This window comes from Lipotes vexillifer, unplaced genomic scaffold, assembly GCF_000442215.2.
Source record: "Lipotes vexillifer unplaced genomic scaffold, Lipotes_vexillifer_v1.1 scaffold564, whole genome shotgun sequence".
In the NCBI taxonomy this organism is placed as follows: Eukaryota; Metazoa; Chordata; class Mammalia; order Artiodactyla; family Lipotidae; genus Lipotes; species Lipotes vexillifer.
In genome coordinates, this window is record NW_006787829.1 from 1,896,242 (window position 1) to 1,913,883 (window position 17,642).

The window sequence follows — 17,642 nt, forward strand, 5'->3', positions numbered from 1 at the left end:
CCGGCGCGGCGGGAGCGTGGGCTCCGCAAAGGGAGAGGCCGCAGCAGTGAGAGGCCCGCGTACCGCAAAAAAAAAAAAAAAATTAAAAATAGAACTACCATATGACCCAGCAATCCCACTATGGGGCATATACCTTGAGAAAACTATAATTCAAAATGCACCCCAATGTTCACTGCAGCACTATTTACAATAGCCAGGTCATGGAAGCAATCTAAACGCCCATCGACAGACAAATGGATAAAGAAGATGTGGCACATATATACAATGGAATATTACTCAGCCATAAAAAGGAACGAAATTGGGTCATTTGTAGAGACGTAGATGGACCTAGAGTCTGTCATACAAAGTGAAGTAAGTCAGAAAGAGAAAACTAATATTGTATATTAACACATATATGTGGAATCTAGAAAAATGGTACAGATGAACTGGTTTGCAAGGCAGAAATAGAGACACAGATGTAGAGAACAAATGTATGGACACCAAGCGGGGAAAGCAGGGAGGGGTGGTGGTGGTGGTGGTGTGATGAATTGGGAGGTTGGGATTGACATATATACACTGATGTGTATAAAATTGATGACTAATAAGGACCTGCTGTATAAAAAAATAAAATTAAAAAAAAGTCTATTGATTGTGGACACCTGCTCTATGAGAAATGTTCTTCAGAATTCCAAGACTCTTGTCTTCATTTGGAAATCAAAATGACACAGTGTTTAATCTACCTGATAGCTGTACAAGGTTACCTTCCCAAATTAAAAGACCAAAAACATTAAAAAAAAATTACCAGGGTTAGCTCTGGATTACCTTTTCATCTTAACTGATATCCCACTTTCCCGTAGAGATACCTAACTTTAAAACGGAGCCAGCCCTGAAAAATATCCACGGTATCAACGGGCATTCTGTAGCACCGACTGGAATCAGTATTTTATTTACAGATCCAAGATACGTTCAGCACAGCTGTATCACTGTCAAGGCAGGCCTGAAAGTCAGGGTCATTTTCTGATTGTCAATTAAATAGATTACTTTCGGCTGGAGCACAAATGGAGGTCATTATTATTAAAGTTGAGTTGAGGGAGGTTACCCACCTGGGAATCACCTGAAGATTACAGGAAAATATATTGTTGTGCTGGATCTCAAAGGAGCTGTGGCTTTTATTACAGTTTCCTGCAAGTAACACTTGCCCAGCATCATATATCTGACTGCAATAATGAGGTTATGTGACTTTACACATTGAAAAAAATATCTAAACATAATCACAATATTACTTTGAGCTTCCCCTGCACTCTTCATCCAAGGACTTTAGCTAATTAAATCTCACAGTTTGGAAATGAAAGTGTATACTTACCTCATTTTACCAAAGAGAATGTTCTGGGCAAGTTAAATGATAGGCAGTTACCCCAACTGAAAGGAAGTAGGGAAATGGGGCAGGTATGTCTTGCATTTACCGAATAATGTAGGTGATAAATGTAATGAATCTCAAAGGTTCACGGGAGGACCACCCATCTAATCTATCACTTTCAAAGGGCTGCATCTAAATGTCACCAGATACAGGGGAAAAACACTCTCACAAATTCACAGGAAAGGACATTTCTGTGATTTTCCTCAGCAATCTATTTTGGTGTCTTTACAAAATAAGTCCTTTATAAAATAAATTCTTGTTCTCTATTTAATGTCTTCTTATTGCTTTTCTTTTTATAACACTTTCTTGAGATATAATTCATTGCCATATCATTCACCAATTTAAAGAGTACATTTCAATGGATTTTAATATATTCACAGATGTGTGCAACCATCACAAGCAATTTTAGAACATTTTTATCATTTCATAAAAGAAACCCCTCACCCCTTAGCTATTACCACTCTATGCCCCAACGTTCCCCAAATCTAAGGAAGCATGAAATCACTTTCTGTCTCTATAGACTTGCCTATTCTGGACATTTCATGTAAATAAGATCGTATAATACGTGGTCTTTTGTGTCTGGCTTCTTTCACTCGGCATAATGTTTCCAAGGTTCATCCATGTTATGACATGTCTCAGTCCTTCATTCCTGTTTTTAGCTATATAATGTTTTATTGTTATAGATATGATTTATCCATTCCATACACTCATTTTCTCTTTTCATGAACTGATGGACATTTGGGTTGTTTCTACCTTTTGGCTCCTATGAATAATGCTGCTGCAAACATTCATGTCCAAGCTCGAGTGAGTACGTATGTTTTCATTTGAGGGGGTATAATGCCTAAAAGTAGAACTGCTGGGTCATATAGTAACTCTATATTTAAGCTTTTGAGAAACTATTGACTATTTTTCAAAGTTGCTGCAACATTTTACATTTCACCAGCAGCGTACTGTATAAGGGTTCTGATTTCTCCACACCCTCGCGGAAACTTGTTTTTCTCTGACCTTTTTTTTTTTTTTTTTTTTCTTGCGTTATGCGGGCCTCTCACTGCTGTGGCCTCTCCCATTTGCGGAGCACAGGCTCCGGACGCGCAGGCTCAGCGGCCACGGCTCACGGGCCCAGCCGCTCCGCGGCACGCGGGATCCTCCCGAAACGGGGCACGAACCCGCGCCCCCTGCAACGGCAGGCGGACTCTCAAGCACTGCGCCACCAGGGAAGCCCTCTCTGACCTTTTTTAAAAGTTTCAATTAATTTTTTTATTGAGGGAAATTTCACATAACATTAACATTTTAAAGTGTACAATTCAGTAGCATTTAGTACATTCACAATGTTGTGCGAGCATCATTTTTATCTAGGTCCAAAACATCTTCATTACCCCCAAGAGAAGACTTTGTAGCCACTTACCAGTTACTCCCTATTCCCCCCTCCCGTCTTCAAGCCAGAAAGAGAGGCCTCACCAGAAACCAAATTTTCAGGCACCTTGATCTTGGACTTCTTGCCTCAAGAACTGTGTGAAAATAAATTTCTGTTGTTTAGGCCCCTCGGCCTGTAGCATTTTGTTATGTCAGCTCGAGCAGACTAACACACAGATAAATGGAATCATAAAATATGTGGACTTTTGTTACTTGCTTCTCTTACTTAATAGAATGTTTTCAAAGTTCATCCATATTGTAGCATGTATCATTACTTCATGCCTTCTTATGGCTGAATATTATTCAGTTGTGTGGATATACTATATTTTGTTTATCCATTCCTCCATTTATGGACATGTGAGTTCTCTTCACCTTTGGCTATAGTAAATAGTGCTGCTATGAACACATGTGCAAGTATTTGCTTGAATACCTGTTTTCAATACTTTGGGGTATAAATCTAGGAGTTGAATTGCTGGGTCATATTTTGATTCTGTGTTTATCTTTTTCAAAAACTGCCAGAGTGTTTTCCACAGTGGCTGTACCATTTTGCACTTCCACCAGCAATGTATGTGGTTTCCAATTTCTCCACATCCTTGCCAACAACGTTACTGCCCCCAATTTTGATTATAGGCATCTTAGGGGGTAGGAAGTATTATCTCATTCTGTGTTTTGATTTGCATTTCTTAGGTGACTGATGATGTGTAGGATTGTTTCATTTGTTTATTGGCCATTTATACATCTTCTTTGAAGAACTATGTATTCATATCCTTTGTCCATGTTAAAATTGGGTTATTTGTCCTTTCACTGTGGAGTTGTAAAAGTTCTTTACATATTTTGATTAATAGATCCTTATTGGATATATGATTTACAAATATTTTCTTCCACTCTCAGGTTGTCTTTTCACTTTCTTGATCGTGTCCCTAGAAACACAAAAGTTTTAAATTTTGATGATGTCTAATTTATCTATTTTTTTTTGCTTGTGTTTTTGCTGTCACGTCTAAGAAACTATTGCCTAATTCACATTCCTGAAGATTTATGCTTATGTTCTCATCTGAGAATTTTATAGTTTTAGCTCTTGTATTTAGGACTTTGAGCTATTTTGAGTTAATTCTGTTAATGGTGTGAGGTATGAATCCAAATTCGTTGTTTTGCATGTGGGTATCCTGTCCCATTTGCAGAAAAAAAATATTCTTTCCTCATTGAATTGTCTTGGAACACCGGTTGATAATCAGTTGACCATATATGTGAATGATTATTTCTGAACTTTCAATTCTATTCCATTAGAGTATATGTCTGTCCTTATGTCAGTACCAAACATTCTTGAATACTGTAGCTTTGTAGTAAGCTTTGAAATTGGGAAGTATAAGTCCTTCAACTTTGCTCTTTTTGAGATGATTTTGGTCAGTCTGATTTCCATGTGACATTTTCATATGGATAAGGTTGTCAATTTTTACTAGAAAGGCAGTTGAGTATTTGATAGAAATTGCTCTGAATCTGTAACTCATTTCAGGAGTATTGCCATCTTCCCAATAGTAAATCTTCCAATCAATGACACAGGTTGTCTTTCTATTTATTAGGTCTTCTTTAATTTCTTTCAATGATATTTTATAGTCTTCACTATAGAAGTCTTACATTTATTGTGTTAAATTTATCTCTAAGTATGTTATTCTTTTGGATGTTATTGTAAATGGAATAATTTTTTCCTCTACATTGTTTTAAATGGAAGTATAGTTGATTTACAATGTGCCAATCTCTGTTGTACAGCAGTGGAATAATTTTCTTAATTTAATTTTTGGATTGTTTATTGCTAGTGTATAGACATAGAATTGATTTTGTGTATTTATTTTGTATTCTCTAAACTTGCTAAGGTCTATTTTCATCTAATAGTTTCTCTGTGGATTCCTTAGGATTTTCTCTATATAAGATCATGTCAATAGCAAACCGAAATAGATGTACTCTTCCTTTCTAACCTGGATGACTTTTCTTTTCCTTGCCCACTTACCCTAAATAAAACTTCCAGTACAATACTGAACAGAAGTGGTGACAGCAGACATCCTTGTCTGCTTTGCCACATGTATAATTAAGACCCATATTTATTAAATTCTGCAGAAAAGGCATAGTTCAAATTTACGTTGCTTTGCTATTTGAAATGGAACATGAATATATCTTGGTTCCATCCTTCCATTTTAAAAGGGCATAAACTATTTATTAACTTTCTATCTTGGTATTGGGAGGATAAATTAGAATTTGACAATCCCCTTAAAAATTAAATATTATGTAAATTCATAGGACAAAGTTATGGGGCATGATTAGGAAAATTCATGAGGGGGAATGAAACCTCAGGCCTCAACCATTTTTCCCTCTTGGAGATCAGAATTATTAACAAATCATGAGCTTTATTCTTTTTTTTTTTTTTTTTCTGCGGTACGCGGGCCTCTCCCTGCTGTGGCCTCTCCCGTTGCGGAGCACAGGCTCCGGACGCACAGGCTCAGCGGCCATGGCTCACGGGCCCAGCCGCTCCGCGGCACGTGGGATCTTCCCGGACCGGGGCACGAACCCGCGTCCCCTGCATCGGCAGGCGGACTCCCAACCACTGCGCCACCAGGGAAGCCCGTGAGCTTTATTCTTAAATAAGGCAGGCTGGGGTCCAGGTAATTTTCCTGGAAGGCACACAGAATGTTTGCTGCCCTGGGGGACTGTGAGTTACTTCACAGCTATTGGTTAGAGCCCTTTTGTTTAGAAATCCCCCTCGCATTGTCTTCATAAATAAATTAGTAAAAGTAGCCTGTAAAAGGATTGCCCCTTTGGGCCAATAAATTTCTTCTCTCTGAAAAATGAGGAAAAGGGGTCAGAGCACTGCTTTTTTTTCCTGGAAATTTCGTCTTGATATGGCTGTACAAATGGTTGAGGTTGTGACCTGCAATCATTGAAGCCTCCCTCGCTGAGCAGCAATGTCGTTTCTGGGGCCCAGGACCCCTCTTATGAAGGGAGCTCCTACCCTGTGGTTATACCTGCAGGTAACACTGGGATATGGTCTGACATTGCATTTGATTCCTAGAAAGAGGATTATTTCAGTCCTTTTGGGCTACTATAACAAAATAGACTGGATGGTTTGTAAAAAACAAATTTATTTCTCACAGTTCTGGAGGCTGGGAAGCCCAAGATCAAGGCACCAGCAGATTCAGTATCTGGTGAGGACCTGCTTCCTGGTTCATAGGTGGTTTCTTTTTTTCTGTGTCCTCACATGGCAAAAGGGAGGAGGGAACTCTCTGGAGCCTCTTTTACAAAACCAGAAATCCCACTCATGAGGAGTCCACTCTCAGGACCCAATCACCTTCCAAAGGTCCCAATTCCTAATATTATCACAACTGGGGATTAGATTTTAACATGAATTTTTTTTGGTGATGGATGGGTACAAGACATTCAGTCCATAGCAAAAAGGCATCCTTCACTTTGACAGCTGCTCAAATGTTTATTAGTTGTAACTACCTATTATGGAGGTCCTGGGATAAATGCTTTCTCTGAGTTATCTCCTTTGGTCCTCAAACAGTCCTATCAGTAGGTACTATTATTAATCCCAACGTCTACTTGTAGAAGTTGAGGTTATAGAGACATCAGGTTGTTTTCCCCCCTACCCAAAATTCTTTCCCCCTGTTTTCTGTTAATACCATCCTTTTCCTTAGTGGAAGTCTTCTGCCCACCTCCTTGTGACCCTAATATAGTGTCTTGTTATTAGATCTAGTTAAAATATCCTGCCCTACTGTTCAGAGAGTGTGAACAAGTAACCTAGGATCAGGTAATCTCATAATAATGATTCTGATGAAGTTCTTATCATGGATTTGATATCCAGATGTTGAGGGAGAGGGTTTCCTTTTCTCCTAGAGTCATTACATGGAAAGATGGAAGCCTGGATCACAATCCTTGCTTTTCCTACACTTGTGGAGAATTTTGCCAGTAATATAAGAGAATGAAACTCACTGAGAGAAGCATAGCAAAGAGATTGAGAAAAAGAATCGTGATAGTTTTGAGTCTCTGAGGCCAGATCCTTTTCTATAGTGAGATAATTAAAAACTCATTTTTGCTTACTTGTTCGAGTTAGAGTTTTGTCATTTGCAACCATAAGCTTATCCACAATTATGCAGCTAAGGTTGCAAAGCTGGTTTTAAATCTCTGCCTGTCTGGCTCTAAAGTTTGTGCTCTATGCAATACTTTGGTTATACAGCTCTGAGCCAGATATTTCAAGTGAGTCAAGTAGCAGGAATAAAGTGTATGAAAAGCTCAGGTTCACAACCAGCAGACCCTGTACATAACCCCAAGTGTTAAAATTCATGTCCAAATTGTGAGGAGAGCAAAACTGCACATCTCTTCGAGAAAACAAAATTAAGCATTTCTTTTTCTCCTAGAATAAATCACCATAGATAGTAGTCATATGAGTTCTTAGGAGGGCAACTGAATATTTCCTGTGTAAATATCTTCATCTAATCTGAATGATCAGATATAGCAGACTGAGGCAATGACTGATTTATGGGTATGACTGTAAGGTTGAAGAACAATTGAGAATTAAGTGGATCTGGGGAGTAATTAGTAGAATTTGACCTGTGCTTTGGGTCCACATGTGGTTCTCCATAATGTTGCATGGCTTGTGCTGATAAGCAGACCTCAACACATAAGATCTTCATCCTTCACCCCTTTCCTGATCCACATATGTACTGCCATTTGAATGACTGCCATTTACCATCATGTAAAATTCGACGTGTATTTATTTTGTCTGCACTCAAATAAATATAACAAAAACTGTTGTGAGTACACATAGAAAATTACAAAGATACATACACATACAGTTCTCCATACATCTATGCAGATACCTGTTGTCCATTTTTTTCAAGTATTTGGGCATCACTTAAAATATTTGACCTTGAAGTTCAAAATTACAAAAGCCCCAGCTGTTGACTGGGATATAAAAAAGTAGACATTAATAACTAAAGTATATGCAACAAAGACAGCAACCACCCTTCTAAATAGATCTTGGGTGAAATAGGAACTATCAAAACAGCAGTTTCAGGATGGTTGAGAATAATAACAGAATATTATAAATCTGAATTCATGATATATGATTGATGATTTTCTTAGGTGCAGATTCATAGACTTAAAATTCACTGTAACTAAATAAGAAAGAACAAAAGTAAAGCAACAAAAGCTTAATCTCAAGAAGTTAGAAAAGGAATGGCAAAACAAACCTAAGGAAGGAAGGAGAAAGTAACTGATATTAAATAAAAGTACAGTTAATACATTAGAATATATATATATATATTTTTGGCATGTGGGATCTTGGTTCCCTGACCAGGGATCTAACCCTTGCCCTTGCAGTGGAAGCACAGAGTCCTAACCACTGGGAAACCAGGGAAGTCCCTACGTATGTTTTTTTAACAGTAGAATTAATAAATTGAAGGTTGATATTTTGAGGAAAAATTGGCAAATCAATACTTAGCCTAATAGGAAAATGATGGATAACTGTTTTGCTTTGAATGTAATAAGCAGGACTTAATTATTTTTGTCTAATTAAAAAGCAATATATGCTCAACAATAAGTTAGAATATAAAAGCAATGCAAACTATATCATTTCATAGTTTGATCCCCCATTTTACTTACAAAATGGCTGTTTTAAATTATTTTTCTCCCATAGTATCATCGCCCCATACCCACCGACATCCTCAGTTTATTATCACCTAAGACTGTTCAACTTAGAAATATCATTCAACTTAGAAATATCATTGAAATATCATTGAAAAATTATTTCTCTTATTCCTCTGAACTGTTCTGTGCCTTTTGCCCTTGACATTTCAAATCTACAGCTAAATCCTTCATACCTGTATAACTACAGATACTTTGCAGCTGGTATAAGTGCTGCCACAGTTTCCGTTCTTTGGTTCATTTGGGACACTTATGCATCAGGAACTACCGTCCTAGGGTTGAGCAAGGCAGCCGCTGTTACACTCTTGGTCAGGCAGGCTTAGATATGGGCTGTCAGAGTCTTGGTTAAATATCCAGTCTCTTTCTTCCCCCATCTGAGTTCTTTCTGGTTTCTCCCATTAGCCACAGTCAACTGGATGCCTGAGGGCCAGGGAGCCTGGCTGGTGCAGCCTTTTCCTGTGTACACGTCAGTTACCTGCAGAGGCTGGCAGAGTGGGAAGGAGCCACTGGGGGGCCACGTGGGGAGTAACCAGCATGCTAGCTGCCCCTTCCCCTTCTTCTCTTCCTCCCAGAGGTAATCTGGCCACACAGACTTTCTCATTTTGCCTGACTTTGAGACTCACTCTGAATTCTTGCCTTTGCATGTACTGTTTTCTTTGGCAGAAATTCCCTTACTCCATTTCTTTGCCTGGCAAACAAACTCCTACTTATCCCTCAAGCTCCAGTTCAAATGTCACCACTCTTTTACCTACACACTTGTAGAGGCAGCAAAGTCCGAACAATGGGACAAAGAAACATAAGGTCGGGTCCTCAATCAGCCACTTAACTAGCTGCTGTGGGCCAGGTACTTCTCCGATTTTACGTAGTCCCCCCCACCACCTTTATTTATTTATTTTTTTGGAAAATAGGAATGGGAATTGCTGCCTTGACATCCTTTCTCCAGGGATGAAAAAATCCGTGAGATAAAATGTTCTCTAAAATGCAAATCACTTTACAAATTTAGTTTTGTTGTGGTCGCTCTTACCATTGCTTAGATTTTTTTCTATTGGTTCAGACCGATCACAGGGCAAAAGGCAACTTTAGTGGCATTCAAATACGAATTCAAATTCCTACTCACCCCCTTTTCTTACAGCCCCTTTTTTCTCTCCTGTTAAGTTATTCCCCCCACCCCCCCACCCCGCGCCGCCGCTCTCATTTCTTTTTCGGCTTGTTTACTCTGAACCCAGGTATCCAAGGTCATTGCATGATTATGCAGGTGCATCTCACAGTTAAAGAGGTTAAGTCATTTAGTAACGGCAGGGAGGTAGGGGTGGAACGGGGTAGGTCATCCTAACAAAACGCTAAACTCTAAGTTGTAAAGTTCTGGGAGCTGAGAATTCATACTGGCAGGGTCATAAAGGAACCCCTCTCAGAGGGAGGGTGCAGAGTCGATTTGAGCTTCTGCGCGAGCCCCCGCAGCCCGCGCCGAAGCCCGCGCCGCAGCCCGCGCTTGGACGCCGGAACCCCAGGCAGGCGGGAGCGGTGGCGGGTCCGGAATTCCGGGAGGAGAGCACGAACTGGCGAAGACTACAACTCCCGACGTGCACGGCGGCCAAAACGCGTTCTATCCCTGCTTCACTCCTCATTCTTTCCCGTTCTTACGACGGAGTCCGCTGTCTAGGAACTGCATAGTAGTCACTATAGCGAGACTGTAAGCTTCTCTGTTGGCGCGGGGACCGGAACATCTCACTGAATGCCTCTCACTCTTTGGGTCCTTCGCTCAGGCGTTGAGGAACTCGCTTTCGGACCGGCCGGGTTTCTAGGGGGACAGAAATTGTGGTCGGACGCTGTGGCGCGGCAGTTTAATTTTCCGGCGGCGGCTGGTTGAGCGGGAAGAGATGGTACTGACGGGGCTCATCAGGAAACTGGGTAACAGTCTGAGCTGCCCCTCTCCCGGGTCGCCCACCCGTCGTGGCCGCTGGCTGAGAATGGCTGTGTCACGTTTCCGAGGCCGGGCCACCCCGCGACGGCTTCCTGTCTCGTCCGGGCTTCGGCAGGGCAGACCCCGGGGGCCCACCTCGGACTTTGTGTAAACTCCGCAGTTCGCGTCGTGAATGCACCAGCGTCCTGCGTGTGGAAGAAAACTGGTTTCTTTATTTCCTTCTTCACCCTGCTCCCGCCCCCAGCGTAGATAACGAAGTTTTAGGGTAAATTCCCTGTGGGCGTCTCTTTGGAGTCGGGAAATAGCTCTGTGTTGTCTTCTTTGACAGGTCATCAGCTGGCCGAGATCAGGGCACGCGCTCTCAAGAATATTCTCTGCAAGATTGAGCACAGTTTAATCTGCTGTGCTGATCTGGTTCAGGAGAGGCTCCTTTTTCTCCATTTGCTGGAATGGTTCAATTTCCCGTCTGTTCCAATGAAAGAAGAGGTTCTGAGTCTGTTGAACAGATTGGTTAAGGTAGGATCATTTTGAAATAAAATAATCAAACGAGTGAGTATTTCATAGTCATTTAATTGTAGCACTTGTTGAAAATTTAAATGATTAATTTTTTAAAAAACACCTGGGAACGTTGAATTTTAATTCATTTGGGTATATAATGCTCCCTCCTCCTTTTCTCTTATTTGTGATGTTGAATCTCACATTGTCTCTGCTGTGTTCTGAAGTAACACAGTTTCTGAGTTCACGTATGTTCTGATTTGGGGGATGGTCTTCGGAGGTTAATACTTGTCATTCTGTTTTCCCTTATGGCTCTGTTATTGACATGTTAAAATGAGATGTCTTTGTATAAAAGAGAACACATTTAAAGGTAAAGTTACAGACCATGATACTAAACAGCACAAGTATGTTAAAGTGTTTTTCCCATATCTGTCTTTCAGATTTATGTTTCTCAGTCTGTCTTGAGAGTAGTTAGTTGTCAGGGTCAGATATCAAAGTGGCAGGTTTAACTTTTCCAAACTGTAAATCACTATGCAGTTGTAGGGGATACTTATTCCTTTGGCATCCTTTGAGTGACTGGCTGTAGAAGAGGATACAGTGAGTGTCAGTGAAGAGAAGTAATCAATTTAGTAAATAAAAGTAGGAATGGAGAGTGTGCATTTCTAGTGTTCAGTGTCTGGGCTTTTCTCATAAGTTTATTAAATGTTTTACGTATGTCTCTGTAAATCTACGTCTTATGTATATCACCACAAAAATGATGTTTTAGAAATGAACATCTGGTATACCAAAAATAATGCCATGTTTTGATTGCTGTAAAATAAAGTCTGGAGATTTTGATATTTATAGTTGTTCTCAAGGCACTCCTTTTCTTATTTCAGTATCCCCCAGCAGTCCAGCATTTGGTTGACCTTGGTGCAGTCGAATTCTTATCTAAACTTCGTTCTAATGTGGAGCCGAATCTACAGGCTGAAATTGATGGCATTCTGGATGGACTTTTTATTCTTCCTTCAGAAGTTCCTGAACTACATTCTGCATCTTACCAAACCAGTCAAACCGGTAACTCTTTGGAATCACTCTGATGAAATCAATCAGTTAATCAGTCTGTTAAAATATAATATATTGGTTCTAGTGGTTAATTCTAAGGAAAGGAAACTTAGATTAAAAAAACAAACAATCCTCCTCCTCTCTCCCGCTGCAACTCTTATTTTTCTTATCTTAACTTACATGAATTTGATCTTAATTCCCCTCCTCTAATGTTACAGAGAGGAGGATACTTGTGTGTTTTTGTTTTGGTCAAGGGGCATAAAAGATGAAGTGACTTTCTTTTTGTGAGACTAGTTTGACAGATTATCTTTTTTAGCAATAACAACAGATTTTCATTGAGCACTCATTACTATGTGCCAGACGTTGTTTTAAATATTTTATACTTGCATTTTGGGGCTGTGTTCTTCATATAGGGAGGCTGTCTGCCCTGCTTATGCTTTTGTTACGGGGTCCAATCAAAATGAGCTACACATGGTATACTGGCTAAGATCAGAGTCAAAGAGACATGGATTTAAGTCCCAGTTCTGCCGCTAGTTGGGTGACCTTGGCTAAGGTACTTAATCCCTCCAGGCTTTAGTTTTATCATCCAAAAATTGGTATGATAAGCAAGAACATCTTATAGGATTTTTGTAAGGATTAAGTGGGGCAATGTCTGGACGGTGCTCAGCATAGGGCCCGGCGTATATTAAGCACAGAATCCTTGTCTGCTACTGTTACTTGTTGTTCTTGTTATTATTTGATGTCCAGTGTAGTGCCTTGCTCATGGGAAGCATTTAAATTGATTTGAAGGAAAGAAAATGCTCTTGAAATTTATATGATTGAGTAGTAAAAGTATAAAAAACTGTGTTTTTGCTCATTTAATCTGTTAGACCCTATTCTTCTCTATGCCAGTGCTGTACTGCCACTGCTGTGACCCTCGGTCCTGCTGTTAACAAGAACAACAATAGCAGCTGCCATTTACTGAGTTTCTTGTGTGATTGTGATTTTTAACAGTGTATTTTACAATTTCTGTCTAAGCTATAACAAATAAAGTAGAATCTTAAATCATGAATTTTCAACCTAATTCCTTGCAGGTGAGTTTAGAGGTATGGTCTAGGGCTAATTTTTAGTTTTCTGTATTAACATTAGAACTACTGGCATGAAAACTTCAAACAGAAAATGACAAAATTTGGTTTTAGCCTTTTCTTCATTCTCAATCTCATGACAACTGAAGTGCTGAATATGTAATCATGTATGATAGGGGATCGTCAGAGTTATTGAAAGATAGTGTCTGACTCTTGCTTTTGACAACTTTTTCTTAAAAAACATGAAAATCAAAGTGATCAGGAAATATGTAGAGTAAGGGAGAGGAGAGAGATGGACTAAGAAGCTGAGATGAACAGTTCTTGAATAAATACCTTGTAACAGATTCTTCATGTACATTGTGGATGTTTTCATTCTAAGAAATAATTGTAGTTACATAACAGTAAAAGAGAGAGGAAAAAAACCCCTCAATTAGAAATTGACTCGGCATCCACATTTTTTTCCTCTTTAGGAGGACAGATTATTCAGAGAACCATAACTGGATTATTTTTCTAGTTTTTAAAATGATTCAAAAACTTAAGATAAACCATTTGTATTTGAAAAGAGCAAGTTTCACTTTCAGCAAATAATGCATCAGTAACACAGTAATATATATTTTCTTTTCAGAATTGCCACAGCAACCTGAAATCTCAACGGGATATTTTCCTCAAGACAAAAGTACTTTCCAGCAGATGGAAGTGCCTTCGAGACCTGTGGGTGTGTATCTACAGGGACGTAGGTCCTGTCTACCTGGGAAATTGGAAATTAATGTACTTTCCCTCAATGTTGTGAAGGCATATTGTGGTCAGACTTAAATGTTTAAGCACCGAACTGAAAGTTTGTTCCCTCAAGTTAGATTAGGATATAGAGTCTAAATGGTGAGACTGTATGTTATTCTAAGTGCCTTTGACCAGCTCTCTAGGCAATGGTAACGGTGGCCGTGGTACTTGGTGCTTATCGAGCCGGGAGTCTTTGTCAAGAGCTGAGCTGTGCACTGTACACACTACCTCATTAATTCTCCAGCTCACTAAGCAGTACTGTCGACCCAGTGACTCAAGCCAGAGGCTCAGGATCAAATTTGTTTCCTCATTTATCTTTACTCCAACATTCAGTTGACTGAAGAGTTCTGATTTAGAGCCTCTCTCAGGAACGTCATCCAGGTCTTTTTGCGTCTGATCTCTGGTCAGTCATATGCCGCCTCCTCAGAGACCTTCCCGAGGACTCTAGCCAGTGATCACTTTTTATCTACATTTGGTTTTCTTCCTATATGTATTTATTAAATTATGTATTCATTTACTTCCTGTTTGTCTCCCTCATTATAAGCTTAATGACAGCTTCAAATACTGCTTTACCTGTGTGGGTGTGGGGAACAGTGCCAGAAATGTATTAGGCGCTCAGTATGTATTTCTTGAATGAATGAATGAATCTTCATGGAGTCCCAGTGAGGTTGATATTATTATTAATGCCATCTTACTGATGAGAACACTGGGGCTTAGAAAGGATAAAACCTTTGTACTAGGTGACACAGTTAGGGCATGGTTAAGTAAGCATGTAGTTCACATCTTACTGTCTGCATAGTTGAAATTAAAAGGCTGCTTCCGAGGATATATATGCGGACGTCAAACATCCAATGTAACTCAGTTTGGAAGCCCTCTGTTATAAAAACGATTTCGTAGAAACTCTCAGGTTGAGTACAGCATAAGAAAGAACAGAAAACTTGTTCAGCTGTTAAAATACTTTACCTTTCCTTTCTGGAAAAGTTTTGTTAGGCTTGTAGGGAGCTTTGGTTTTTTTGGTTTGTTTTTTTGTTTTGTTTTTTTAGATGTTGGGGGTATGAGTTTATTAATTAATTTATTTATTTTTGCTGTGCTGCGTCTTCGTTTCTGTGTAAGGGCTTTCTCTAGTTGTGACAAGCGGGGGCCATTCTTCATCGCGGTGCGCGGGCCTCTCACTATCGCGGCCTCTCTTGTTGCGGAGCACAGGCTCCAGACGCGCAGGCTCAGTAGTCGTGGCTCACAGGCCTAGTTGCTCCGCGGCATGTGGGATCCTCCCAGACCAGGGCTCGAACCCGTGTCCCCTGCATTAGCAGGCAGATTCTCAACCACTGCGCCACCAGGAAAGTCCCGGGAGCTTTGGTTTTGACATGGTAGTTCTTTGTGTTTGTGGCTGAGAGGCTTAATTGAGTGACAACGAGAGACATCTGAAGGGAGTGTCTGCAGGGCTGGGAATCATGGGTATTTGAGTGAAGCGGTTGAAACATTCAGGAAGATTGAGATGGTAACATTTTTATGTGAGTTGCAGTTTGTGGATTGATGGTGTGGCTTATTTTGGACACATCTTTATGTGTGCAGTATAAGCCTGTCCTTCCCTCCACCCACCTCTTGTTTTTCCCTTAGAAAGTAAACCCTGCTTTTATGTTAGCACTTTTGAAGGAAGCAACTGCTATGTTTGAGAATTTAATAATACTATTATCTGAATTTAACAATTTCATGCTCTTTTTAGAGCATTTTGCAGAAAGACTGTTGCCCATTTGGAAGGGCTTATGTGTTGCCACCTTAACCGTACACTATGTGTTTAAAAATAATTTGAAGGAAGGCAGTATAAAATTGCATTTGGTTTCTCGGATTTCTTTTAATCTTGTCTGAGCACTGATATTTGATCTTTAATCTTATGGTCTTCAAGTCATCTTCAAAGAGGTTTAAATATCTAACACGATTTAGGATATTTGAACATGTCTAATTAAATATAGTATATGATTACGTTTATATCGTTTTTAATTTCTACAGTTAGAGATCTCCAAATGCCAGTTCCTTCTTTGTTTATGTTCTATGTTCTGGTTAGCCACATGGTGAAATAGAAAATTTAATTGATGCTCTAAATGTCATTCAATATTGGTTTGTGTTTAATACCCTTCTAATAATAATATATGAGTTCTGTTTAAATTATGAGAAGAGAGCTCTGTTATTTATTCTATGAGGGAACAAATTTGCAGCTGATCTTTTTGGTATATTTTAGGGTACTGTAGGCTGTGACTTTATTTGAGGACTTGTTTTAAAGGTGAAGCCTTATTCTGAACATTGTGAATCTGTCAGCATTGTCTCCTTTGATGCCTTAAGTTTTGCTCTTCCATTAGCAGCAAATCCGACGGCGAAGTGTTTGAAGTTTTCTACCTTCCCTTGGCTCCCCCTGACCACAGCTGATAGGCATGTTCTCTCCTCTAATGAAAGGTAGGGTACCTGATGTATTTCAGGTGTTTTGGCTTTTGGTATTGATATTTATAACCATGAAGTCTGAGAGCTATTACTGTACATTTTCATCAGGAAAAAAGATACTGAGTGGCTGTGATAGGTAGCAATGGGAATATATGAATGATTTTCAGTATTTCAAAAAACAAGCCAGAAAATTCCTTTAATCAGGCTTCACATCAACTTTCTTTTTTATGCTTAGAATCCTGTGCACTCCTTGGTGATATGAGTCATCTCTTATCAACCAGATTGCCTGGCCATTGCTTAGGCCCTTGGTGAATAAAAATGGAGAAATTAAACGTAAATGCAGTCTTTTTAGTAGACAATGTATTTCAAAACATGGACTCTGTTAGGAGAAGGTTGGGGACCACTGATCTGATCTGATGTATTGGATTTTATTTGGTCATCACCCCCAAAAGTAGAGAGCCAATATCTAGAAGTTTGGAGACCGTTTTAATGTCTAGTTTCACTTTTTGCTGAAACGTAATTTCAGTGAATGCCACATCAAATGAGTTGTCTGCCTTTTTTTGGTGAGCATCTGAAAAATAAAGACCAACTTCTAGAGTTAGGGCCCAGTACAGGGGGATGCTATTAAATGGCTTTGGATGATGGCCCTTTTTACTGATGGGCGTCAGTAAATTCTCTTGGAATAACATATTGAAGAGGTAGCGTGCACACGGGGATGGGGCAGGGGTGGTGTGGATCTGTCACTTCTGAGTCAGTCACTAAGGAGGAGGTATGGTCTCTATTGGGCGCCTGTGGGTGGACTGGAGCTGGGCTGAGAGCAGGTTTGGTTTCTTGGGGTGAGAGCTGAATGACTGTGACATCCCTAGGAGGGCACATATTGTCAGAGAAGCTGAGAGGTGTCCTCTCCATGAGATAAGAGAGGAGTACCAGCTTCATTCCCCTTGAGTAGGGAAGAGCAGTAAGGAATCCAATTCCTGGAATTTAACTCTGTACCTAGTATGATCTCCTCTGCCTTATTTCCTGATTCATTTATGGCATTGTGATAGTCTTTGGGTATACAGTGGTGGATACTGTGTAGTCCCTGCTCTTGAGGAGGGTCTAGTGGGGCTACGAAGTCAACAGGCAGTTACCGTAGCACAGGTTACGGGCACATGAAGGAACACACCTACCCCAGGGCTGCTCACTGATTAGGGAGGAGGTTTGGAAGGCTTCCAGGGCAGGGTGTCTTGGCTGAGACCTGAAGGATTGTGAATAGGTTACTTAGAATCTGGTGTAGGTAAATTCTTTTTAAAAATAAATGATTCTGTATTTTGTGTATTTTGTAGCTCTTTAAGAAGTAGTAACCACACTTTAATCTGGAACACCTGTGAACTGTTGAAAGATGTTATCATGCAAGATTTTCCTGCTG

General features: G+C 39.9%; 1 protein-coding gene across 1 annotated transcript in view; it reads left to right on the forward strand.

The window, feature by feature from the left end:
- The first annotated feature begins 10,377 nt into the window (after nt 1–10,377).
- The window catches only part of RTTN (rotatin), a 139,059-nt gene continuing 131,794 nt past the window's right edge, over nt 10,378–17,642 (forward strand). Inside the window, 7 exon segments of the mRNA XM_007460864.1 lie at nt 10,378–10,408; nt 10,750–10,937; nt 11,795–11,972; nt 13,650–13,739; nt 16,159–16,249; nt 17,560–17,638; nt 17,641–17,642. The exon segment at nt 17,641–17,642 is cut by the window's right edge and continues 46 nt beyond it. Of these exon segments, the coding sequence (XP_007460926.1) occupies nt 10,378–10,408; nt 10,750–10,937; nt 11,795–11,972; nt 13,650–13,739; nt 16,159–16,249; nt 17,560–17,638; nt 17,641–17,642 (659 nt within the window).